The sequence below is a fragment of the Uloborus diversus genome, chromosome 4 (genome assembly GCF_026930045.1).
Source record: "Uloborus diversus isolate 005 chromosome 4, Udiv.v.3.1, whole genome shotgun sequence".
NCBI classification, from domain to species: Eukaryota; Metazoa; Arthropoda; class Arachnida; order Araneae; family Uloboridae; genus Uloborus; species Uloborus diversus.
In genome coordinates this window covers 122,095,939-122,121,151 of record NC_072734.1, presented here as the reverse complement: position 1 = coordinate 122,121,151, position 25,213 = coordinate 122,095,939, and the positions used below count along the sequence as shown (strand labels likewise).

Sequence of the window (25,213 nt, the reverse complement as noted above, 5' to 3'; positions counted from 1 at the left end):
AAAAAAAAAGAAAAAAAAACAGCAACACTTTTTTAAATGAGGGAAAAATAGACAGTAATAATCAGTAAAAAAATAAAGCCAAGTCAATATAGATGGTAATTGATAGAGATGTTATTGAAGGCAAAAGGTTTGGCAGAAAAGTGATAAAAGGTATTTTTAGAAATAATTTTGGCGACAGAAAACATGAGAAGAATTTTAGCTGGTGCGTGGGACAGGAACTGGAATGTCCAAAATATTTTGTTAGTAGCCCGAACAAGCTACACAAAACAATACTAATGGATACGCTGAAAAATTGCAAATGAACTGCCACAATTAATAGTCCAGTCAATAGATACATTTTACGTTGCAAAAAATGGGGTCAAAGATTTTATTTTTTAAATTTGTACATATTGGTGCCGACATGGAAAAACCAAGTTATCCAACACGAAAGACCCCGGGAGAACTTTTTGGGGGCCGAAAAACCATAAAAATTTATGACTTTTTTTGTTTTTTCCAAAATATATCCGAAATGGTTCAACTTAGAAAAAAGTTTTAAATGTAAAGTTTAAAGAACATAAAATTTCCTACAACTTTTGTATTTACAACTTTTTTGTAGCACAAATAACAAGCTTGCTATAGCTCTTTGAAAATAGGCAGTTTTCCTCCACTCCGAAAAAAAAAAAGCTTTCACACTGAAAGCAAGGCGTCATAATTATTAGAACTTCAATAGAAAATTTAGTTTCAGAGAGTTTATCGACAGTTAGAGTAGTTTAAGTTTCTTGCTCACCTCCCCCCCCCCCCCCGCTGGACACAGTAGCAATTCTGGCTGACAGATTAGTTCCCACTAGACTCCAAAAACAAACGATGTATTATGAAACTGAAATACATACATACGCATTCATTTAAAGCACACACGACGATGCAATAATAATTTTTAAAAAAACCTTCCCCAATGCTCACGAACTAACCTTTCTGATCTGACAGAGGTAGTCTTCATCAGACTCCAATAATAGATGATATATTGTTGTTTGTAACTGAATTATACAATATATACATTCATTTGAGGGATATAATTCGTACATTCTAGTCTAATTATTGCAAACAAAGATGCGATTTTTAAATATTAATGTGAAGGAATGAATATTAGGCAGCTAATAAGCAAACAATCAACAACGTCATGCATCCTATGCTCTGATACAATAATAATAATAAACCCTCCCCCACCGCTCACGAACTAATATTTCTAGTCTGACAGAGGTAGTCTTCAGTCAGACTCCAATAACATATGATTTATATTGCAGTTTGTAATTGAATTACAAAATATTCTCATTCATTTAAAGCACATAATTCGTACCATCTATTCTATTACAAGCGAAAATGCAATATTCGAATATAAATGTGAATGAATAAATATTAGGGTGATAATAAGCAAACAATAGACATAAAAATGAATAAATAAAGGTACAATAGTAATACGAAATGAACACTTTGAAAAAATTCTGCAGAAACTGACTTTTTGAGGCATGAAAAACCCAAAAGAATTACCTTACAAAATGAAAATCCAACTGTAGAAGATTAATACATACATCTAAATTACAGAGAGATTCATTCGACCTTAAAGCAAATAGAGAAATAACAACAAAAAACGCTGTTTATCTTCTTCGAAGCCGTTTTGAAGGTCCAGGTTCTCCCAGTTCAGAATCTGTAGGGGGTAGAAAGAAGCTGTGGTCCATTAATTGTTCATCTCCTTGTTGCGGTAATTGCAAAAGCTCCTGGAACAAATTATCTTCTTCAGCAGTCTCATCCAAAGATGAAATTTCTGCAACATTTTCACAATTTGTGCCACTGCAGTGTTTGAACGTGCTGAAGCATTTTAAACCTGCCTTGTGACAAGAACAGGCTCCAGTAAAATTTTTCTTGCAGGTACAAGGTACAATCTTCAAAAGATTCTGAGTAACTGAATCTCTTTTCGTGTCAACATGCATTAGACCTTGCGTCCTGCGTTCCCAACCCCATTTCTCTGGATCAATTATGTTGGCCAACCAACTTTGAATTTGGTGGTAGAACCGATATGAGTGATAACGTCCAGCATGCCCCCCCCCCTCCCCGCACGTTGGTGGTAGCCCTGCAAGCTTTATCTTAGCCTTGTATACTAGTTTTATAAAAAGATTAAATTGCAAAGTATCCAAAGATAGGTTCAAATACTTTACGTCACCTGTGTATAATATTTGCAAATTGTTTTCTCCAGCTGCAGCTAAGGAAGGCATCATGGATGACAGATTGGGTCCATAAATACTTCAATAGCTTCCTTAATTTCAGGAGGTATTTTTTTTTTTTTTTTGACTATTTTGTACAACTTAATTTTGCCTTGGCCAAAGATTGCCGAAGTCTTATCACACCCACTAGACGCATGGATAAAAAGAATATTGCTGGGGTCAAACTTAAAAGATTTAGTGGGGAAAAAAACAAATCACAAGCATTCCCTCTTCCAGGTTTTAAAAAGAACAAGTTGCTGAAAGGCTGTCCTAAAGCTGTCATCAGTCCTCTCGCTCACTATAACAACCTTTTCAATTTCTTTTGCCTTTGAAAGAGCAGTGAGTGAGTGAGCCGCCATCATCTTGAGTCTGCCCGACTTCAATGCCACACTCTTCGAAATATGTCTTAAGAAGAAGAATAAGACAATCCTTTTTGTTATAATTTGCCAGAAATCTTTCTGAAGGAATTTAGTTAACATGTTAGGTTTAACCATTACTTCAAGGGAAGAGATTGATTACTCATTGATATAGCATTTATGACAGGCAGTGTGAATTGTCACTTCTTTTAAGAACTTCAAAAAACGCTGATGTTCTTCATTTTGCCGTTTTGCGCTGCATCTTTGAAGATTTTCTGCTTCCTTCTCCTTTACAATCTTTATTTCGCATTCATGCAAACTGATTTCGCAAATAATAATGATAATAATAATAAAAAAAAAAAACACCTTGGTCAGGCGTAATCATTTGTAGGAAAAAAATTGTAATTCAGAACACACAAATTGATAAAACATACTCTCGCTCAAACCCTGAAGTGAACAACATGAGTAGCTATTGAGTCGATTCATCTCATTTGGAGAAAAAAAAGGGGGGGGATGGAATGGGGGTGTTTTGTTTAAATTAAAGGGAACAGAGGCATTTACCCTCAACTGTGAAAGACAAATGATTTCCAAGGTCAGACTGCCGGCGTTTCTCCTTTTTCCTCCGTTATCCGATGCGCTTTCACGCACTTCGCTGAAGGGGTTCAGAAAAAGTGTGACTTTCAAGAAGCTGTAACTCGCTTGCTTTTCATGCTACAAAAATGTTGTAATGACAAAAGTTGAAGGAAATTTAATCCTCTTTAACATTTGCATTGGAAGTTTTTTTGTAATTTTAACCATTTTTGAGATATTTTGAAAATACTACAAAAAGTCACAAATTTTTGGGGGTTTTCAGCCCCCAAAAGTTCTCCCGAGGTCTTTCATGTTGGATAACTTGGTTTTTTCATATTGGCACTAGTATACACAAATTTAAAAAATAAAATCTTTGACCCCATTTTTTGTAAGGCAAGCCCGCTTTTTTCTACCTATTAACTGGACTATAAAGAAAAATAATGGATTAAACAGAATGTAAAAAGGTTTGAATGAATATAGGGTAAAATCAAGTATCCCGACTGGGGGGTACTTGATTCCCACTTTAGTTTTAATTTTTTTTCTCTGCTGCAAATTATCAGTTTCTTTAAAAAAAGTGCATGAACAAAGGTAATATTTTGCTCTATCTGACAGTATTTTTTCAGTTGAAATTAACCAGATAATTTTGGTAAAATAATTTTTTGCAATAATTTTACTAAGGGTTCATGTATCCCCACATCAAGGGATACATTATCCCTTCATGGGGGGTACTTGAACCCACTGAAAAATACATAGACTTTTCATTTGATCAGCAATTTGTTTATGGGCTTGACTTTTCTGCATAACGTTTCTAAAAAATAACACTATTTCTAAATTTCTTTATTAGATTATAATAATGGGAACACAAAATAACATTGTTTTCAATTCCACTAGGACATTTGAAAAAAAAAATGTACACAACTTTAATAAACCTGTGATGATTATGATCAGTTACTTATTCTTGAATACAGTTGTGAACAATGTATTTTGTAAATAAAACTAACATTTTTTAAAAGTAACCTAATGAAGCTAAAATTACAACAAATAATAATAATAATAATAATAATAATAAAAGATGACAAGCACAAAAATCAATTTATTTGCTTCTTGTCTTGCAATAATAAAATTAAGGGTTTTATCAATTGAATTAACTTTTTTTTAAAAAAAAGGAAGAAAAATGTAAGTATCAGTATATTTATGAAAAAGAAAAGAAAGCCTAGTATATGTTTTCAAGACCTGAAAAGTTGTTTGTTGTAGATCTTAAAGTTCCGCTCAACCTAACTGGATGTGTGCAACTTAAGACATTCATTCTCATTTACTACACTTTTGTCAATTCTTCAGGAAAAATAGATTGATTAAGCATAAACCTTTTTGCTTTATAAAACCTATTTCAAACTCTAGAACTTCGACTTTGCGTTCTACTTAAAATACACCGCCAGCTCAGTTATTCCATCCGAGGACAACAGTTTGCATTCTATTCCTTAATGGGCCTACATAATGGGTAACTCACTTTTTTGTTGTAAATCTAACTATAGCAAAATCATCTTTTTCTTTCAAACAAGGATTTGACATCTCTGTACCTCAGAGCCAGAGGAACGTAAGTCACATTATGATAATCTTACAGTAGAGAGGAAACACTTTTTCTGAGGCATGCAAAGGATGGGATGCACGCTCTTTTAACCGTGGTAAAAAATTGAAAAGGATTGTTTTTTAAAGAATTGCGTTCACATGGCTTGATGTGGAATAGGCTTCTGCATACATTGCACAAATAAACTGAAAATCACAATCTTTGGGCTAAAGATTTTTCATATTTCTTAGGAATATGAAAAATCCTCCTATAATTGAAGATGAAACCTAATGAATTAGAAACTTTTTTAATGAAAATTGACAAAAAAACAATAGTATTAGCTTCAAGCTTCAAGTTAAAAATGCTCCTCCATTGCTGAAATGGCATCAGTAACTAGAGAACTGAGACACTTGAGAGGCTTTTCAACAACCTACAATTTGAATGAAACTTTCCATTGAAGTAAAAAAAAAAAAAGATTAGAAATGCATTGAATGTTGCGAATTATTTGAGACTAAAACTATCTAGTTTCAACCCAAACATCAACTCCCTCGTAGATGAAAAACAATGCCAAAAATCCCATTCAGCTTTAACTTTAATGACTTGTTATGAGTTTCCTTAGAGCTATGCCAGCTAAGGTAATGCAATGTAGTTATTTTCTTCCTTAAAAATTACTATGAAAATTGTTCTAGTGCATTATATTTATATTTGTGGTGCAACATAAGAGGAAAAGTGGATTAACTTCTCCAGAACTCTTGTTTTTAACTCACCTACAGTCCTAATATGGGGTATATTATTTACACTTCAGGACAGTTATGAACAGGTGCCCTCCTCCCTTCCCCCCAAAAGTTAATTTTGGCTGTATAGTAGCTAGTGGGCCTCAATTGTGTTTTCTACAAAAATGGTGGTAGTAATAAAAAAGGTTGGGAACTGCTGCTCTAAACAAAGGGATCAAGTATCCCTATTATACGATTTTTACAAACATACTTGTTCTATTATTAACAATAAGTGGCAATTTACTAAAAATATGTCTCAATTATTAAAGACTGTCTATACTTTAACATTACACTTCAGTATTTTTTTAAAGTTCTATATAACGGATGATGTAAACTTGAGAATGCTTTTCTTTAAAAAAAAAAAAAAAGCTTTCCTTGACACATTCAGACAATCATTTCTTGAGCTAAAACAAAATGGCTGAAAAAAACAAAGTGTTGCCAGTTTTTATGTACAAGTATAACTTAAGATAATTGTCAGGTTTCAAATCTCTACTTAAAGATTTTGGCACATTTTCGGATGTGGGATCATGTATTAACTGGGATCAAGTATCCCCAGTCTCCCCTATTGTACTGCGCTGAGAAAAAAAAATTGAGATTCATTGAGAGTTTAAAATTTGAATATGAATGTAATTTCTTTTTAAATGCGATTTTACCACAAGTGCATCAATACAATGTTTCAAACTGCTCACAATTCAAAAGAACGGTCGCTCATTTTTTAAGAGAACGAACGGATCTGTTCATATTAAGGATTCGTTCTTTTTGACCGTTCGTTCATGAATGACGCATCCCTAAAGTTTACCAACTTTTATAAGTAGAAACAATTGGTTAAATAATTATAGCTGAATATAAAACAGTTCTTATAACAAATATGTTTGAAATAAAAGTAAAAAAACTTAATTATTTCTTTACTTACCTTACATAATTTAGAGTTAACTGACAGACAGCAAGAAAAAGAGTCAAAGGGAGAAGCCAGCCATGATATACTGTGTACATATAAACCTAAAAAAATAACAAACATTAATTCATAAAATTGTAACTTTCTAAAAAGAAGTCAAAACAAGTATATTAGAATCCAAAGAAGGAAGGAAAAAGAAGAGACTGTTGCTTTCAGAAAATATAGAATTTTAACCAAGCACACAAACTGAAAAAGTGTGGCCAAAATAAACTACTGAAAATAAATATATTCAAAACGGGATAAGTTTTTTAAAAATAAATTATGTGTGATGCATAACACAGTTAATTTTTGTTTAGCTTTAAGCAAATCATTTATCAAACATAAGTTATTATTCTTTTAATACTATTGCTACCTATGGCAAAAATCTTGCAGAAACAAGTGACAAATACCCTTTATAAGTCTCAAACTGTACATGCTAAGCCAAAACGCATTTTAGAAGAAAACACTATGCATTAGTAAAACTATTGCATTTTAGTCCTTCTTTTAGCCCACAATATATTGCCATCAAAATGTATATGCTTAAAATAACAAACATTAATTCATAAAATTGTAATTTCCTAAAAAGAAGTCAAAACAAATATATTAGAATCCAAAGAAGGAAGGAAAAAGAAGAGGCTGTTGCTTTCAGAAAATATAGAATTTTAGATGTGAAACGGATTAAAATGAAAGGATAAGAAATTAAGCATAGCATATGCTTAAATTCCCCCCCCCCCCCCCAAAAAAAAAATCAATACACATTAGACAAAAAACAAAGCATTTTCAGTGTATTTTTTTTTTCCGGAATGCTCTAAACAGTTTTTAGGGTATGTGTTTAGGAATAGTACTACATTTTAATTGAAAAAATGCTTGCAAGTAACTTTGTAAGCAATTGCTGAGGTGAAAGTCAAATAAAAATTTTGGTTTTCAGAAATTGCAACATTTTTTTTTTTACTACCAAAATAATATTCAAATATTTCTTACACAAAAAGCCAGCATGGTTGTTCCAGGTGAATTCCATCTAAGTAATGATATAATGCCATCCACAAGATTAGAAACAGGTTTTGTAGCATTACCTGAAAGTTAAAAATCAGCAAATAAATTCTAATCCATAAATAATTGAGGTATACTGACACAGAAAAACTAACGCAGAAAATTAATACTTACTAAACCTAACCAAATTGTCTTTAAGCCTAAAATAAAAATAAAACATTTTAAAATTCTTAATTCATAATGTATACAATTCATTGTGTAAGCAACCAGATTAAAAAGCTCAACTTTATAAAAATATTTTTAAAAAGAACATCATAGTTAAGTTTTAATCCTAAACTAACTGATGTTAATCTGACAAATAAAATCTTGGGTAAATCACGGGAAATAATAGAAATCCAAAAAAAAAAAAAAAAAAAAGAAAGAAAAGAAAAGAAGAAAAAATGTGTTGATAAGGCAGTGGTAAACAAAATTTTAATGCTTCTATATCTTCGCCTCAGAGCAACAGTAAGGTATCTTAATGTAATTTCTGGGATTAGATATCTTACTGTTGCTCTGAGGCGACCATATATGCAATTTATTTCTTTGTTGGTAGTGAAATTTCTGAGCCTCTAGCGCTTCCATAGTAATCTTATTTCATACAACTACAAAATACTCTTAATTTTGAAGAGAAGATTTTAAAGTATGCAATTCAATTTGCTTTTTGATTTATACTCTGTGCAAGATTATAATACATAGCAAACTTAATTTGATACTGCAGTTCTGAATCTCTACCCACAAAGTAAAAACAAAATATAAAAACTATAGTCAATTGAAATAATCTCTATTGAATCAATAAGAACTATGAGAAAGATGTTACCAAGCTTAATATTTGATATCAGGTTCAATGATTGTAAGACTAAGGGAAAGCCTCCACTTTTAGAAATATCCAGAGCTCAGTTGACGAGAGTTTTTTCTAACTATCAGTAAATGCAACTGAGACATAAACCAGGATGTCTCACAGCAAAATATAGGCTTTTCACTCTTCACCCAAAAGCTATCTATCTAAAAATCTCTGGCTGTCTTTTTCTTGGGTTAGTGGATCAGGATTGTGAGATTTTGTCTTTGCTGTCCTTCTCTTATGGCAGCATTGAAGCTTAATTTTTAAAAATACAAAGTAGGGGAAAGGTGTTAATAAATTGAATATAATTTTCATACATTTGGCAACTTTTAAATTCATTTAAATTTTTCCATTGATTTACTTTGCTATCATGTAACTTCTTCTTGTATCACTTTCTCAAGATTTGCAGTTAAATAATTTCTCTTTCAGGCACACAATTGTAATCAGGTACCTTCAAATAATTTTTATTAAATCCAATTAAAATTCTGTAAGGCAGCTCAGTGTTTCAATGTTCTATCAAGTTAAATAATCTTTTATGGATGATAAACTAAGAAATCGATGAAGTTTACTCTCTACTAATGCATAATAATGGATGCAGTAAGCTGCCAATTATCTGTGAAATTGACTTGTGTGGCTATTGTTGATAACCAATTTGGTAATCCACAAGGCCATGAAAATAGGAAACAAACCAACACAAATATCCACAAGGCCATGAAAAAAGGAAACAAACCAACACAAATATGTATTTGAACAACTTATGCACACAATAGATAACAAACATACTAATTGAACAATTTAAAAATTGTACATTGTTTACAAGTTTTTGGATTTCTTAAGAAAATCAGTCAATAGTGTCTACGTTTTTGCATGAAAACATTTTTATTTGGGATTTAAGGGTTCTTAAAAACTATTTTATTATAAAGTGATGTATGCTCTTCTTCCTCAAAATGCAGAATATGGCTTTTAAAGTGATCTTGGTAGTGGTTTATCTCTGTACTTTACTATCTTTGCTTGCATATGTCTTTAAATTCTTACTTAATACTTTGCTGCTCATATGCTCATATGAAGGGTTCACATTAGAGGAAAAAATGTGGGTGAGAAAATCTCATGCTCTGTTGAAATTAGAGTGAAATTTTTAAAAACTGAGAGAGATATTTTTAAAGGTTTAGTATTATCAGTTTAACCAGGCGACAAAATCGTGAGAAAGTCCTGCATCAGAATATGTTTTGAGTGAGATTTCTTTTAAAAGTCCACAATTCTCGTTGTTCCACGCTCTATAGGGAACAATGGTCCTTTCTTACACTCGTAGCCTGGATCATTAAAGTCAGAATTAATTTACTCACTGATATTATAGTTTGTAACATTTTCTTCACCAGTAACATGTTTTTGAATTTGACAAATCATGAATGGAATCTTTCTCTCCCCCCCCCCTTTTTTTTCTCAGAATCATCACAGAAATGAGTTCTATCTGAAGGATGGAAGTTGGGAAAAAGGGAGATATTTAGATTCATAAATAATCAGCAAAGCAGATAACCCGCTCATGGAGAATCAGGAGCTTACTGTATAGACCAGAGGTCGGCAACTGGCAGACAGCGGTTCAGATTCGGACCGTGGAAAGTCAAAAACTGGATGGTTAAAAATGTTTTGAAAGTATAAATTACACAACTAAAGTAGTAAAAAATATTTTTATGTATCTTTAGGTACCATTTACATCCTTTTTTCTTGTATTTTGGAAGCAATTGCGTGACTGATTTAAGTTTTAATGCTTAGTGTAGAATCTGAGGATTTTTTCTGAACCTCAATAAAATTAGTTACCAACCCCTGGTATAGACCAAGGGTTCCCAAACTTTTCTGACTTGCGGCACCCTTTGACAAATTGGGACTTTCTCACTGCACCTAAGTATTTTTATATTACATGTATACAAATTGATACTGTTTAATAACTATACTTTAACAATTGATTTGAATTTCATTAGCTACTTCAAGTGGTATATTTATTTCATTGAATATTTCGGAAGTAAGAGCAAAATCAAAGAGTGTCAGACTGCTCAGTCACATAGTCAGTACAGTGAAAGGCTCCTAAGGGCTAGGTTGTTTCTTGGTAAGGCAGACTTGTTTAATCTGTATGGCACATTTATAATTATGTCCCAGCAATGTGGATCCTACTCTAAGCTATTGGTCCCACTGTGATTAAAAAAAACACTATATGTTTAGCCTGCTTAGGCAAACAAAAGGGCAAAGGAGGGCTAAGATCTTTCAATTTCTACAGTATTCAGTATTAATATTAGTTTTCACGGTTGAGCTTTTTGAAGATAGAGAGTTTAAATGCAGTAAAAACATTTTCGAACATGGACTCATTTAATACTACAAGAAAACTACTTTTGCAGCAAGATATATTGCATGACAAAGAAGAATAAGCATTGTTTAAAAAGCATAACTTATATGAAAATTATGTACACAAAACTATTTTTATAGCATAAAACAGCAAAAAAAATGGAGAGAGAGCGAGAGAGAAAGATAGGGTACAAAAAAAAAAAAAAAAAAGAAGCAATATCATTTGATCAATCAAGGGAAACTGATCTGGAGAGTCATCACCAAATTAATTCCGAGTGATTCTTAGTAGAAACTTACTTTCGAACAGTCAGAGCGTCACCTTCAGGATCATCCTCTCCACTGTCATCATCATCGACCACCGTTTCCGTAAAATCGTCAGCAAGCTCGGAAAAGTAGGAGTTGATCCATGCTCGTATTCTGCCATACCAGGTGGAAGGTTTTTCAACCGCAGGGAACGGCACTGATTCCATGAGCACTGGTGTTGTTTCTATATGTACTAGAATTCATAAATAGCACATTAATTGAAAACAATAATTAAAAGAAAAGTGAAAATGAATGACATTAATAAAAAAGGACATCATAATACTATGAGGGGAAAAGTAAAGAAGATTTACTCGCTTAGGGGAAAAACTAGTTTTCCAGCAGTGGACTGTATTTAACGATTTTTGACTGCCTTGATGAGTAGTTAGTAAAACAAACAAAAAAATTTATTTACAAGTTAGGCATTATATGATACAAGAATGGGATATGCATGTATCCTTACTGCAAATTAAGACTGAGAGCGAGAGCCCTATGGCTGCATTTGTTAACATTCAAAGAGCATCTGCCGAGGGGTGATTTTCCATGCTCCTCTCTGAAAATGGGGGCTTTAGGGTTGCTTGGCGAAGCTATAGTGCCTAGAAAGAGTAGTGTGCCGATCGACGGGGAAAAAGTGAGGTAAGATCTGAGGAAAATACAGATGGCGCTGCGCTCGAGGAGTACGTTATGCTCCTCAATCAGACTCATTTTAAATCAGCGATTGCATGCTGATTTCGCAGTTTAAAAGCCCCGTTTTTTGGATTGAACTTATTTCTGCGCAAAAGACAAATTCTGTAATAAGTGCTATTTGTTACATGGGTGTTCATTTATTTTTTGAAGAATATAAAATTACCTTATACTAATTTATCTTCAATGAAAGTAGTAGAATATAAGGGGCCATTCATTAAATACGTACGGGTCCCGAGGGGGAAGGAGGTTGGAAAAGCCTCTACGTACCTGGGGGGGGGGGGGTCAAACTCATTCTTACGTAATATTTTCCAAGTCGGTATTTCACATTAGAAATTGCGCGGTCAATTTGGCGTTGACCGCGCCATTTGCGTTTAGAAGGTAAGAAACGTGTTAGGATAAGATGTTTTTTTCTTATTTGTTTTACAAAGAATGAATAGTGTAAAATATAATAAAAGAGTCGCATTGTGTACGGCATGTTATATTTCTAATTAATATTACATGAAAACAAAAAAAAAAAAAATGTCGAAAAAACATTTAGTTTAGATTCTACCTTTTCAGTAACTATTTCTTTACGCAAAAGGTTTAATTTAATAATGTGAATTTAATAACGATTACAGTGATGTAACGACTCCAAGATTTGTTATTTTATCATTTTGAAAAACGAAATGGAATCTTACGTAAAGGGGGGGGGGGTAAAAAAACTTACGTACCCTTACATGGAGGGGGGGATCAAAAATTGCCAAAATCACTCCCACGTAATTAATGAATGGCCCCTAAGTATTCAATAACTGCGCGTCTCTTATTTCTCTACTAATAATAAAGCTGAAATCTCTCTGTCTGGATTTCATTTAATCAGGAAACAACATAACAGTGTGTTACAATTAAAAAATCTAAATAAGTAGCAATCAAAAGAACATTGTGATACATGTTTTAGGACGCAAAAAATATTTTCCCGCTGTCGATATATGAGATTTTAAAGCCTATGGGAATTTTAAGAAAAGCGAGTCTCGTTGTTCCAAATTTAGCGAGTTTTGATGGGGACAGACATCTTTCTCACGCTCTGTAGATATGGATGTCCTGCCACATGCAGACGAGGAAATCGTCTGTGAGAAATTGGTACCTTCAATCCCTCGCCAAGTGTTTAAATTTGCCACTTTTCTTAAAATTTCGGGAGACTTAAATACCTTTTATCTCGATAACAAGGGACGCGATAACAATAATAATTATCAATTTCGTACAGGATTTTAAAAGGCTGAAATTCAAAAAAAAAAATTTTTTTTTTTTAATATAAATTACGTGCTTGTTGATTCCGTTTGTCCGAAAGTCTCATGGTCGGTCGCTAACAGTTACCAGGCGTAGCGTTGCTGGAGATTTCCAACCTATTCTCCAGACCTATAAACTGTAGATGTGGTGCTACCATATACCGTGCCCAAGTCAGGCTCTTTCTCATTTAGGGGCCTCATTGACTCGGGAGGACTTTCTGCTTTAAACTCATGCTGGCTACATAAATGGGGCTTGAGTCTCCCAAGTGGCATTAAAAACAACAACAAACTACGCCCTTAGTCATCTCGACTGATAATACATTTGCCTTAAAATATAAGTATCAAATTTTCAGTCAATTGTGTAAAATTTTGTTTTGAAAACATCCTAGTCTTTGTGTCTACTTCAATAATGATCTTTTTGTCGTCAATATTATTTTCCACATAATTTTCATTACATACAAAAACTACAATATTTGGAGATTTTTTTAATTTTATACAAACCCAATATTCTTAGGCAAATTAATATGAACAATTTCATTTATAATAGATTAATACGTGGTTATTTCAGTTTAATCTGCGGAAAGATCAAGTTTAATTTTTTTCGAACAGGGAACATTTTTCTTAACCCCAGTGGCACAAAGTTTTGTAGCTGTCTGCGACAAGCTTTTAGAACTTCATAATCTGTCTGCAAAATTTCGGGAGTGGTTTCAATAAAAAAAAACCAGTCTTTTTAAATAATTATTTTTGAAATAAGGCAGGACCCCCCCCCCCCCCCCCAAAGACGATGGTTCACTTCCCCAAATTCTTTGAAGCACTCCCCTCCCAAGAAAGAGACCCCCCCCCCAAACTGAGACTAAAATCTTTCTCAAATTACCTCCTGAAAGTTTCAATGGTGCAATCTAATGACCCCTCACCCCTCTGTCCTTGGTGGGCACCTGACATTTGCAAACATGTGTTGGCTATTGAACAGGGCTTTGTCCAGGATTTTTCACAGGGTCCATTTTATTTGTGAAAAATCAATTCATTTTTTGAAAGTATAAAAATGGCTCATAAAAGAATTTTTTAAAAATTGTTTTAGAATTGCATTTTAGAAGCCTATGATAAACAGTTCATTAATATCTATAGACACAGTTGCAGGAAAACTAAAATTAAACCATCTATTCAGCAGTTAAGTTTTTGACTCAAACAAAAACAGAATTTCGTTTTAAAATGGTGTTTTAATGGATTTTTCATTTATTTGCCTCCATATGAAGCAAAGTTAGGTTGAAAAAAAAGAGTAAAATTTCAATTCTCATATCGGATGCAATCAGATTGCATTTATCAAAATGGAAGCAATAAAAGTATAAAAAAGGTAAATAAAAAAGTTTATTAAAATAAAATAATTTTAGAATTACCATTTAACAGGGGTGCATATTGAATTTCATTAATATCACTGACATATTCACCGAAAATTCGGAGTCTTGAAAAAAAAAAAAAAAGGATGCGTAAAGGTTTAACACCAGACACTAAATGGCGATAATTTTAAAGCTGGTAACCGTATTTGAAGTGATCGCATTTTCAATGCGATGATAATTTTCTTTCTTTTTTTTAAAGTCATTAGCGGGAAGAAAAAGTTCTTACACTGCGTTTTTAGAGAACTTTATAACTGCTAACGATATGATAAAAACAAACAAGCAAAATTATTCACTACGTTAGTTAAGTATCGCTTGCATCATAGAAATATGCCGACTTGATTTTTTTGTACACAGAAATATGCGTTATTTTGATTTTAGATTTACTTTTTCAGTAAACAATTTGAAAAAGATCGTTTTGTTTTGGTTTATAAGTGCCGCAGGCAGGCAAACAAGAATAATCAGGTGCGGACAGCTTTATTTTTATTTTATTTATTTATTTATTTATTTATTTTTTTTTTGCGGACAATTTTTTTTTTTTTATTTTAGCGCGGACAGAACTGTCCGCGATAGGGTTCCATTGTCCGCGACATCGTCGCCGTGTCGCGGCGTTTCTGCCACTGGGTTCTTAACTGCATGATTCCTGGTGGACCTTTTCTTTGGTAATTTTTTAGTAAAGTATGTTGGCAGATTTGGGAAAATTGTCGGCCTCATCTTTCAAAAAAGTTTTCCCCCAAGGAATCAAAACTTCCTCACCATTTATAATATGCTTAAAATGCGTTTCAATAAAATGTTTTTCGAAATGCAAAGCACAAATTGAGATATAATTGTCAAAAATTTTATCTAACCTGGGAATTAACGAATTCCACTTTAGTTTTTCTTCATCTGTTGGAGCTTTAAAAAGCGTAACTTTTTCCTTTCATGTTTTGTACCCACTTTTGCATCCTAGTATGAAACAAGATGAAGCTTTATTTCTTCCAATGTTCAACTTTGATGCCTCCATTAAAAGCCTTAAACGCTGTTTCATGAAATATTCACGAAAAAAAGGTAAAAAAGAGAAACGCGGAACTAAATTGTAACAAAATCCCGCGTCTACTAATGTAAACACCGCGAAATTGAACATGCACCTCGACTGCACTGCCATCTAGCGGTTTTCATACAATTTGTCTTCAAGAATCGCAGGGGAAAAAGCGCCGGTCGGCACACTACTCTTTCTAGGCACTATAGCGAAGCCAAGACCCCATGTACTGCTCTAAATTGCTCGGGGGCGCGCTCAGAGGCATTAACATTTACTTTTAAAGAAATAAGTTCTTTCATTTTGAAAAACAAATTTTTTAAATGTAACGTCCATTTGAAGAATTCTTGGGTAAACAATCTAGAATTAAAATACAAAATGATCTCTTACTTTCTTTCTCTTCTTCTAACTCTTTGCCAACATCCAGACCATCCTCCTTTTCACTAATCGATGACATACCAGAAGTTTCACCTATATCGGTGAGTTTCACTTTTTCTGCGTTGTGCTTGTCTTTACGAACAAATCGACGCAACCTATGACAAATTAAAAAGTCTTACAAATGTCCAAAATTATTTCATTACTCCTAAAATGAACATATGGATCAAAAAATTATTTACAAACCTTGGAGATTTACTACTGAGCGAACTGCTTTCTTTTTCATGAAGCTTGTCGGCAAGCATACGGGCGCGCTCCTTCTCCTTATCGAGCTGCTTCAACAGTTGATCAATCATGGTTTGACTTTTTAGTTCTTTGATTTCGTTCACTGAAAGTTGGTGCAAAGAAAATGTATTTTCTCTCATCTAACACTTTTTAATGAGAAAGGAAAGCAACATCCACATTTATTACCATGTCACACCTTAAAACTGAAATTTAAAAGGTACATATATGTCTAACACTATGGATGCAACAAATAATCGGCCAATGCTGAATACTGTAGAAAAAATAAACTTGTTTTTACCCATGAAAAATATCACATCTTAAAATGTACACTTTTACTTTTCACTCCAGAGTCCCCTATTTGTGGTTTAACCAGTTGGATGGGACCCTGAAGACAGCTCTGATTTTTTGATCCAGACCAGAAACTGAGCAATCCCTGGTTCAGCACTCTCAGAGATATCGTTTCACATGAAAGACTTTGACCACAAGCATATTTAGCATCCTACAGCCACCATTAATGAAGACAGCAGATCTTTGACTGGCTAGGATCGAACCCGGGACCCTCTGGTCACAAGTCCGATGACTTACCAGTCAGGCCACCACGGCTCTCTCTTAAAAGGGGGCTACGGTCCCCTGCTTGCATGACCCAGGCTGTCTGAAGGAGGGAGAGGGAGCGGGATGATCGCCCCAGGGGTCAACTTATGAGAGGGCCGCCATAAAGGGAGGAGCTTTTGCTGCCAAAAATTTAGCTTTTTATATTATTCCTTCTTTGAATTGGTTTTAAAACACTACCACAAAATAAACATTAATTCTTGATTTATTTCTTGTCTTTTATTACATGATGCCTATAGATTTCAGATTACATGTTCAACTTTATAATAATTAATCTAGAAAATTTTTGATAATTTTCTATTATACCCCCACCACATTTGTTAGCATCATTTCAGCAGCTTTGAAAGAACACTTACGAATTGAAATCTACTGTGGCGGGAAACTTTTGCTCCCATGCCATTGTCTCTCAAGATGGCCCTGTGCAGGGTTTCCAACAGTTTAGCTTGTGCCTAAGGAAAAAAAAGATTTAAATTCTGAAACAGAGACCTTACTTTTAACTTTTAGAGGGCAAAATTAGGGACGCAGTTTCATTGCCACTTTGTTAATTATCTAACACTTGGTCAATTCCAACCCATTAATCGGCCAATTTTTATTTATTTATTTATTTTTTTTTAATCTTAAAATTACTTTGCTTGGAACAAGTAACAATGCTGAATAAATTTTAGCCAATTAATCAGCAGAAAAATTATTTTTTTAAATTAAATCCATTATTGCTTAGAGCAAGAAAACTATGCAGAATGAACTCATTGCGCCTATCCAATAGCTTTGAACTCTAGCTGTTATGTCCCCATTTGATTCAAAATTTACAAATTATCATGGTAGAGGTGTGAACAACACATTTAAAAAAAAAAAAAAAAAAAAATATATATATATATATATATATATATATATATATATATATATATATATATATATATATATATATATATATATATATATATATATATATATATATATATATATATATTCTAGATTGTGATACAGAAAAGAATCACTCACTACATTTGATTCTTTCAGATGCTGAAAGGTACTTTCTGGCTAGTTTGAGATGGGTTAGAATTTAGAAAACATTTTGATATTTTATCCCACCACTTTAAAACTATATGGGAATGCAATAGTTTTAAATTTAATTATGCTTTATATGATCTTTTTAAAATTGAAAAATATTTGAATTTACAAACCTAGTTGTTGGTTTTCTAACATTATAGCAACTAGTTGCTCTTGTAGTTGTGCCACTTGAGATTCATAACATACACTGCAAGAGTCTTCAGTCTCTTTATCATGATGGGGACACTAAATCAAATGAAACAGAACCTTTAGAGATAGTCATTAAATTATTTAATATAAATCTTAGTTGAGATTTTTAATTTTTTTTTTTTTAATTTAACACAACTAACAATATCATGAATTGGTCTTTAAAAAGGAGATTGTAAAGTAAGAATACAACTTGAGTTCAGTCCACAAAATTTTAAATTTTTTTTTCTTTTTAATTTTAAATGCAAAACAGAAATCAGTTTTAGCAAAATGTTAATAATATTTAGAAATTGAACTTTTTTGTAAAAATTGATAAGTAAACAATTAACAAAAAGAAAAATCAGCAATAAAGAAATTATCAGTCCAGTCGGCATCAAGGCATGCAAAAATCTCATAAGCAAATAATTTAAACCAAACATTTAAGGAGATAATTAGTTCTCTAAATTTTTTGAATGGTAACGGCTGTATGAAAAAAGTTTTTACTGAACATTAAAAACAATCGGACTGGCAAAAGAACTTGAACTTAGTGATCAGTGAAGCATTAAATATGCACTTGGGGTGAATATATTCTATGCAAAAATACAAGGAAAAAATAGGGTAAGTTATCTTTCAATACAATAACATTGTAACCATTTACATGCTTGAAGCTAATTGTGTTATGAAATAAGAGAAAGCAATTTTAAAAAAATGAACTCTTTAGTAATAAACTGCATAAAAAATCTACATGCATTATTGAACAAAAATTTAATATTAGTCCTTAAAAATTCTAAGCATTTCATTACTTCATCTGGAAGTTCTTCCAGGAGACGTTCTTCAGAGGGGAATGTTTGCAGAATTGTGGGTGTTGGCATTATGTCTATCTCAGGTTTTTCAGAACGAAATTTTGATTTAATGGCCTGTCGCAGAGACATCTCCCTGAACACCAAACTCTTTGATTATCCTTGAAGAAAGAACAAAACATGCTGTTGGTAAGAAAGCTTTGAAGCATTTTTTAGTTTTTTGAGTAATAAACTAATTATGTTAGATAAATTCTGCAAAAAGATAAAAAGAAAAAATATTGAAAATTTAAAAAAAAGGTGCTAAATGTTATGCAATTATGTAGTTTTTTATGAGAACAGCCAATGCTGTAGTTAGAGAGAATACCTTTCCCTGCAAGATTTGTTTTTAGCCTACTTTCCCAGTAAAAATCAGAGAAAGATAAAAAAAGCATGAAAGAAGGCTTAATACATCTTAAAAATATCCCAAAAAACAAAAAAAAAAGTCAAAAATAAATAAAATAGTTAGATAAATATTGAAAAATTAAAAATTGGAAAGTAGGGTATTGAGATGGGGAAAAATGTCTGTCGGTCGGTCTGTCCCCCCCTAATAACTTTCGAATGAATAGTCCGATTCGAACAAACTTTTTTTTGTTCGAAAGATCTCGGCGAGGACACCTCATTCCCATATTTCACTTTTTGACTTGAACTATTTTTTGTTCAATTTTGAACAGTTCAAAAAAACTAAACATTAGCGTCTACAGGGGAAATAAAAAAATAAATCTTGAACTTAGAAGCAAAGTGGCTCCAAACAAACTTTGTAGGGAAAAGCTTTTGATGAAAAACATGTATCGAAAATATCTTTTTGATTTGAACAAGACTTCCTTCAATTTTGAACAGTTCAAATCTCTTAACATTAGCGCCTAAGGGGAAACTGAAAGTCAATATAGATTCCGAACTTAAAGGCGGATTTACTTCAAACAAACTTTGTTGGAAATAGCTCTTAACGACCTACACCCGGCTCCGACTCCGAGAATTTAGGGGCACCTGACTCTGACTCTGACTCCTGTGCCAGACAATTAATCGGACTCCGACTCCCCGACTTCGACTTCGTAGCTTTGGCAAACATTTATACACGGAGGACAAATGACAGACTCCGATTCTTGGATATTCGACTACGACTCTTTTATACCAAAATGAGATTGACTCCGAGTCCGACTCCGCTGCTGTGGTTTTAACTGTGAAATAATTGTTGTTGATATGACTTGTTTTTATTTTCACGCTAAAGTTTTAATTTAGGTATTCATTTTGCGGCGAATAAACTCGAAGTCATTTATGTTAAAGATATGTGCAGACGATTTTTTTTTTGACAATGAAAATTATTTCTTTAAGTTGACATTTTATTGTTTTTATTTATTTTGGTAAGTGCATTAATTCGTTTAAAAAATATTTTTGGCAACAGGGGGAAAAGAAACGATTTTTTTAATATGATGTATTTATTTTAATGAACTTTTATTATTTTTTCGTTTTGAAAGCTGTTAAAGATTATTTTTTTTTAATGGAAAGAAGTGTATTAGCTGCTTTGTTTAAAAGGTGCTGCTATTTTATTTGTTCGTTTTTTTAAAAAAAAGTAAGGAATATTTTATTCCTAGAAATCAGCTTAAAATATTTAAAAAAAATATGTATGAAAAAATTTGCGATTTTGGCTATTTTTGAGAATATTGATCAGGTACTAGAAAGCAGTATGGGTATATGGGAAAGTAGGCTCGTCTAGTTCTAGACAGAACTTCTTGTTTAAAAACAAAATAACTCAAATGTGATGTATTTATCCTTTGATATGGAGTGGGCATGTGTGTATTTACACATAGCAGAGGCGAGGCATAATTTAATACGGCACAATACTTTTATTACACATTACTCACATCACGAACACACAATTATATACATCTTGAACAGAACCAGAACTGAAACTCCACGCACAAAGATAACAGTTACGGTTACCGCTAACCGGTTACATATCGATATATGACATCCCTTCCCCTTTACAAATCCAGTCTCTGTGGAGCTTTCCTAGATCTTGTGGATCTGCGCAGAAGAGGCGGATCTGCAGTTGACGACACCGGACTGGCTGCGGTGGTGTTGCCATCCGTCGCTGGTTCAGCCTGGTTGGTATTGGCCGATAAGACGACTGGTTCAGCTGGTGGCTCTGCTGAACTGCCATTTGTTGTAGCATCTGTTGCTGTTGTCGCAGTAGAACAGTGGGCCCTGGAAGCAAGATTTGGAGCCTTGCCGATTCGTTCCCATTCCTGGTTCTCCAGATTCCCACCGTCCCTCATTTGGTCAATGTGGCGCCGCCACAGTTGCCCATTGACGTTGATGGTATAGTGGAGTTGTCCGTCTTTACTGACAACTTTCCCGAACTTCCACCTTTTATCACCGTGACGGTAGTTGCGCACTGCCACGTTGTCCCCTATGCGAAAGACACGATCAGAGAACTGAAAGTTATCCTTCCTAATCCTGTCTTGGTCCCTGGCTTGCAGATCCGGTTTCACCAGGTCGATTTGTGTCCAGATCTCACACTTCGTCAGCAGCATTGCAGGGCTGTGGAGGGTTGTCATGTTCGGAGCCTTCCTATACTGCATCAGGAAGGTGCTGAGCTTCTGCTGGATGGTGCCGGGGTACTCCTTCATGGCGCGAAGAGATTACTTGACGGTAAACACATACCTTTCAGCTTGACCATTGCTGGAAGGCTTGAATGGAGCTGAAGGTCTATGCTTATTCCCGTTTCGGCTCAGGAAGATCTTAAATTCATCGGACTTGAACTGTGGCCCGTTGTCACTAACCATCATCAGTGGAAGTCCAAACCTCGCGAAGCAGTCCCTAAGACACTCGATCATCTTAAATGCTGTTGTATTCTTCATTGGATATGCTTCCAGCCATTTAGAATGTGCATCCACGATGATCAGGTACATATATCCGAACAATGGCCCAGCAAAATCAACATGAAGCCTCTCCCAAGGTTTGCTTGGGTACTCCCAATGGTACCCCCCTTTGGCTTTTTGGGGATCTGTTTTAATTTGCGAGCAGTGGACACAATTCTTTACTGCTTCTTCTATATCCTTGTCTATGTTCTTCCAAAACATGAACGATCTTGCTATCGCTTTCATCTTTACAATCCCTAAGTGCCCTTCGTGTAACTCCTGTAGCACCCGGCTCTGGAATTGTTTTGGAACCATGACTCTAGATCCGTACATGATGCAGCCATCTTGGAGACTGTATTCCGCTTCCTTCCCCTTTAGACCCTCTCCACTTCGAAGTGCCTGCAACAGTGGTCTGCTTTCTTCATCTTCCTCTGTTCCTTTGGCTAATTCCCTGGCAGTGACTGGGAGTGTCTCAATCTGTTGCAGTTGGAAGAGCGTAACATCATCTCGGACTTCCAGTTCTTCTGACTGAGTCGGTAACCTTAAGAGAAAATCGGCATTCCCATGGTCTTTGGTGTTACGGTAGATGATGTCGAATTGGAAGGATTGAAGAGTCAAAACATAGTGAAGAAGTGGTGTTGCTGTCAAAATTGGTAGACCTTTCTTCGATCCAAAAATTGCAACTAATGGCTTGTGATCTGTTATAAGGATGAATCTTCGTCCCTTTAGGTATAGGTAGAATCTCTTAACTGCCCACACTGCAAGGGTTTCCTTATCAATTTGTGAATATTTTTTCTCTGCGTTGTTAAGAGTTCTTGATGCAAAAGCTATAGGTCTTTCTGTTCCATCGGACATTTTGTGGGATAGCACCGCGCCTAATCCTACTGGACTCGCGTCGGTTGCCAATGTTACTGGGAGTGCAGGGTCATAATGCACCAGAATTTGTGGGGAACAAATCACTTTTTTAATGTTATGGAATTGACTGTTCACAGTCCTTCGACCAGATGAACTTTGTTTCTTTTTTCATTAAATTATTCAACGGATTAGCAATTGTGGCCAAATTTGGACAAAATTTCCCATAAAATTGTACTAACCCCAGAAAACTTTGAACTTCTTGCACATTTTTTGGTTTAGGGGCACTCACTATTGCACAGACTTTTTCATCTGTTTTATGCAAACCCTTGGAGTCAATCTTGTGACCCAAAAAATTAATCTCTTCCTCAAAAAATTTACTTTTCCTCAAATTTAGTTTTAATCCATGCTCTTTGCATTTTTGAAAAAAAGTTTGCAGTGCCTCAAAATGTGCATCTTGAGTAGGTCCTATTATACAAACATCGTCCATAAACACTTTAACCCCTGCCATTCCCTGGAACAGATCGTCAACATAGCGCTGCCAAATAGCTGGAGCCGCGTTTATCCCATACATAAGCCTTTTGCATTTGTACAACCCTTTAGTTGTGTTAATTGTTAGGAGCTTTTGACTATTTTCGTGAACCTTTATTTGTAAATAAGAGTGTTTAAAATCTAATTTCGAGAATTCTTTCCCTCCATTTAGACAAGAAAATATCTCCTCCAACCTTGGTAAAGGGTGTTGTTGTACCATTATACTAGGATTAAGGGTTACCGAGTAGTCTGCACACAGACGTATTGATCCATCTGATTTTACGACTGGTACTACTGGCATTGCCCATTCAGATGTTTCCACCTTTTCTATAATTCCCTCCCTTTCTAATCTGTCGATTTCTTGTTCAACACGATCTTTTAAAGCGAACAGAACAGGCCTTGATCGGCAAAATTTCGGTGTAACGTCTGATTTAAGTTCCAATTTTACCTCATAATTGTTTATTTCCCCTAATTTATCATCAAACAATTCTTTAAACTCATTAAGTAGTTTACTCAGATCATATTTCCCATGTGCACGAATTGATTTAATTGAATTCCAATTTATTTTGATTTTGAAAATCCATTCCCTACCTAAAATGGTGTCTAAGTCTTCCCTAACAATGTATAAATTCAATTTCAATTTTTGATTGTTATATTCAACATTTACATTTACTACTCCCATTGGTACAACTTTCCCCCCATTATACATAGTGAAAACCAAGTTAGTCCTTTGCAAAGGTTTCTTAGAAATTTCTCTGAACTTTTTTATATTCATCACAGAAACCGCTCCACCAGTATCTAACTCCATCACTATAGGGCTGCCCTCAACTGTAACCGTCAGCATTATTGGAGGTCTTTTCCCCTCCTCCGAAATAATGCTATGTAATGGAACCGAGTTTTGGTTTCCATTATCGGAATCAAGTTCGACACTAACTTGTCTTTGTTTATTCTCTAGACTTTTGTTTTGCATAGCAAGCTCTCTCTATGTGCCCAACCTTCTGACAGAAATGACACTGACTAGTTATAAATTTACAATTGTTACGATCATGATTCGTTCCGGAGCAACGCGAACACGATTTATTCTTAGCCTTGAATGCATCTTTCTGTTTACTTTTTTGTTTATATTTATTTTTCCCACCTGGCCTCTCAATTTTCCTTTCTCCCATCTGATGGACATTTACTGTTTTATCTAAAAGCTCAGATGCACCTTTGAGAGCTTTTTCCATAGCCAAAGCAATTTTTAGCATTCCTTCTAAATTCGTATCATCTTCCTCGAAAATTCTATTAAGAATAGCTTTATCCCGCAACACACTAACAAACACATTAACATTACATTGAGCATGGCTTCCCCACAGCAACACGGAACTGAAAGGGATCTTAACTCAGCCAGATAGTCACTGACCGTTTCCTCTTCCCGCTGCTTGCGATTTAAGAACACATGTCTACTGGGTATAATTAGTGGTTTCGGATTTAAATGCTCTTTTAAAGTAATTTTCAAGCAATCAAAATCTTTATCAGGAGCTAGCAGGTTCTTGAGCAAATTATACATTTTAGGGGATAAATTTGAAATAAAAGCTAACCCACGTTTGTCTTCAGGAACATTTTGAACCTTTAAATATGCATCAAAGCGTTCAAGAAATGAATCGAAGTTTTCCTGACCTTCTTCAAACTTTTCAAAATGAACAGAAACTTTTGAACCTTCATTTGGTTTTGTTTCAGACGTAACTGCCAATCTGTCCATTAAAAGTTTGTTTTGCTCAATTAAAGCTTAAACCAGAGCCTCCATGATAAAATATTACTAGAAAATTTGATTACAAAACTTTTACCTTGACCTTGGCTGCATCGAGCTTTATCCTAATTCATTAGATTCTGTCGAAACACTTCACGAGAGTTCCGCTGAAGAATCTCATTACTTCACGGGTTCGCAAATCATTTCGTCGCCAGCTGTGATGTATTTATCCTTTGATATGGAGTGGGCATGTGTGTATTTACACATAGCAGAGGCGAGGCATAATTTAATACGGCAAAATACTTTTATTACACATTATTCACATCACGAACACACAATTATATACATCTCGAACAGAACCAGAACTGAAACTCCACACACAAAGATAACAGTTACGGTTACCGCTAACCGGTTACATATCGATATATGACATCAAATGTAATGTAAAATGGTTTTAAACCATCAATTCTTTTTGTGAGTTCACCAAACATTTTTTTTCCAACTATAGCACTGAAGAAAACTACTGGAAAACAAAATTGAACTATATGTCAAAAATTTCACTGCCATAGCAAACTTGCGAAGAAACAAATAAGAAATTTAATTAATTTAAGAGTA

At 34.1% G+C, this 25,213-nt stretch overlaps 2 protein-coding genes across 2 annotated transcripts in view; both read right to left on the bottom strand.

Moving 5' to 3' along the window:
• LOC129220809 (GRAM domain-containing protein 4-like) overlaps positions 1-18,721 on the bottom strand; it is a 33,541-nt gene extending 14,820 nt beyond the window's left edge. The window contains exons 1-8 of the mRNA XM_054855240.1: positions 18,593-18,721; positions 17,738-17,849; positions 15,909-16,050; positions 15,678-15,820; positions 10,930-11,128; positions 7,596-7,621; positions 7,413-7,504; positions 6,411-6,496 (exon numbers count right to left, since the gene is read on the bottom strand). Of these exons, the coding sequence (XP_054711215.1) occupies positions 6,411-6,496; positions 7,413-7,504; positions 7,596-7,621; positions 10,930-11,128; positions 15,678-15,820; positions 15,909-16,050; positions 17,738-17,849; positions 18,593-18,721 (929 nt within the window). The remainder of the gene's footprint in view (positions 1-6,410; positions 6,497-7,412; positions 7,505-7,595; positions 7,622-10,929; positions 11,129-15,677; positions 15,821-15,908; positions 16,051-17,737; positions 17,850-18,592) is intronic.
• Positions 18,722-20,607: 1,886 nt separating this feature from the next.
• On the bottom strand, positions 20,608-21,255 carry LOC129220808 (uncharacterized). The gene has a single exon (XM_054855239.1). The coding sequence runs from the start codon at positions 21,253-21,255 to the stop codon at positions 20,608-20,610; it is 648 nt and encodes a 215-aa protein (XP_054711214.1).
• Positions 21,256-25,213: the final 3,958 nt, after the last annotated feature.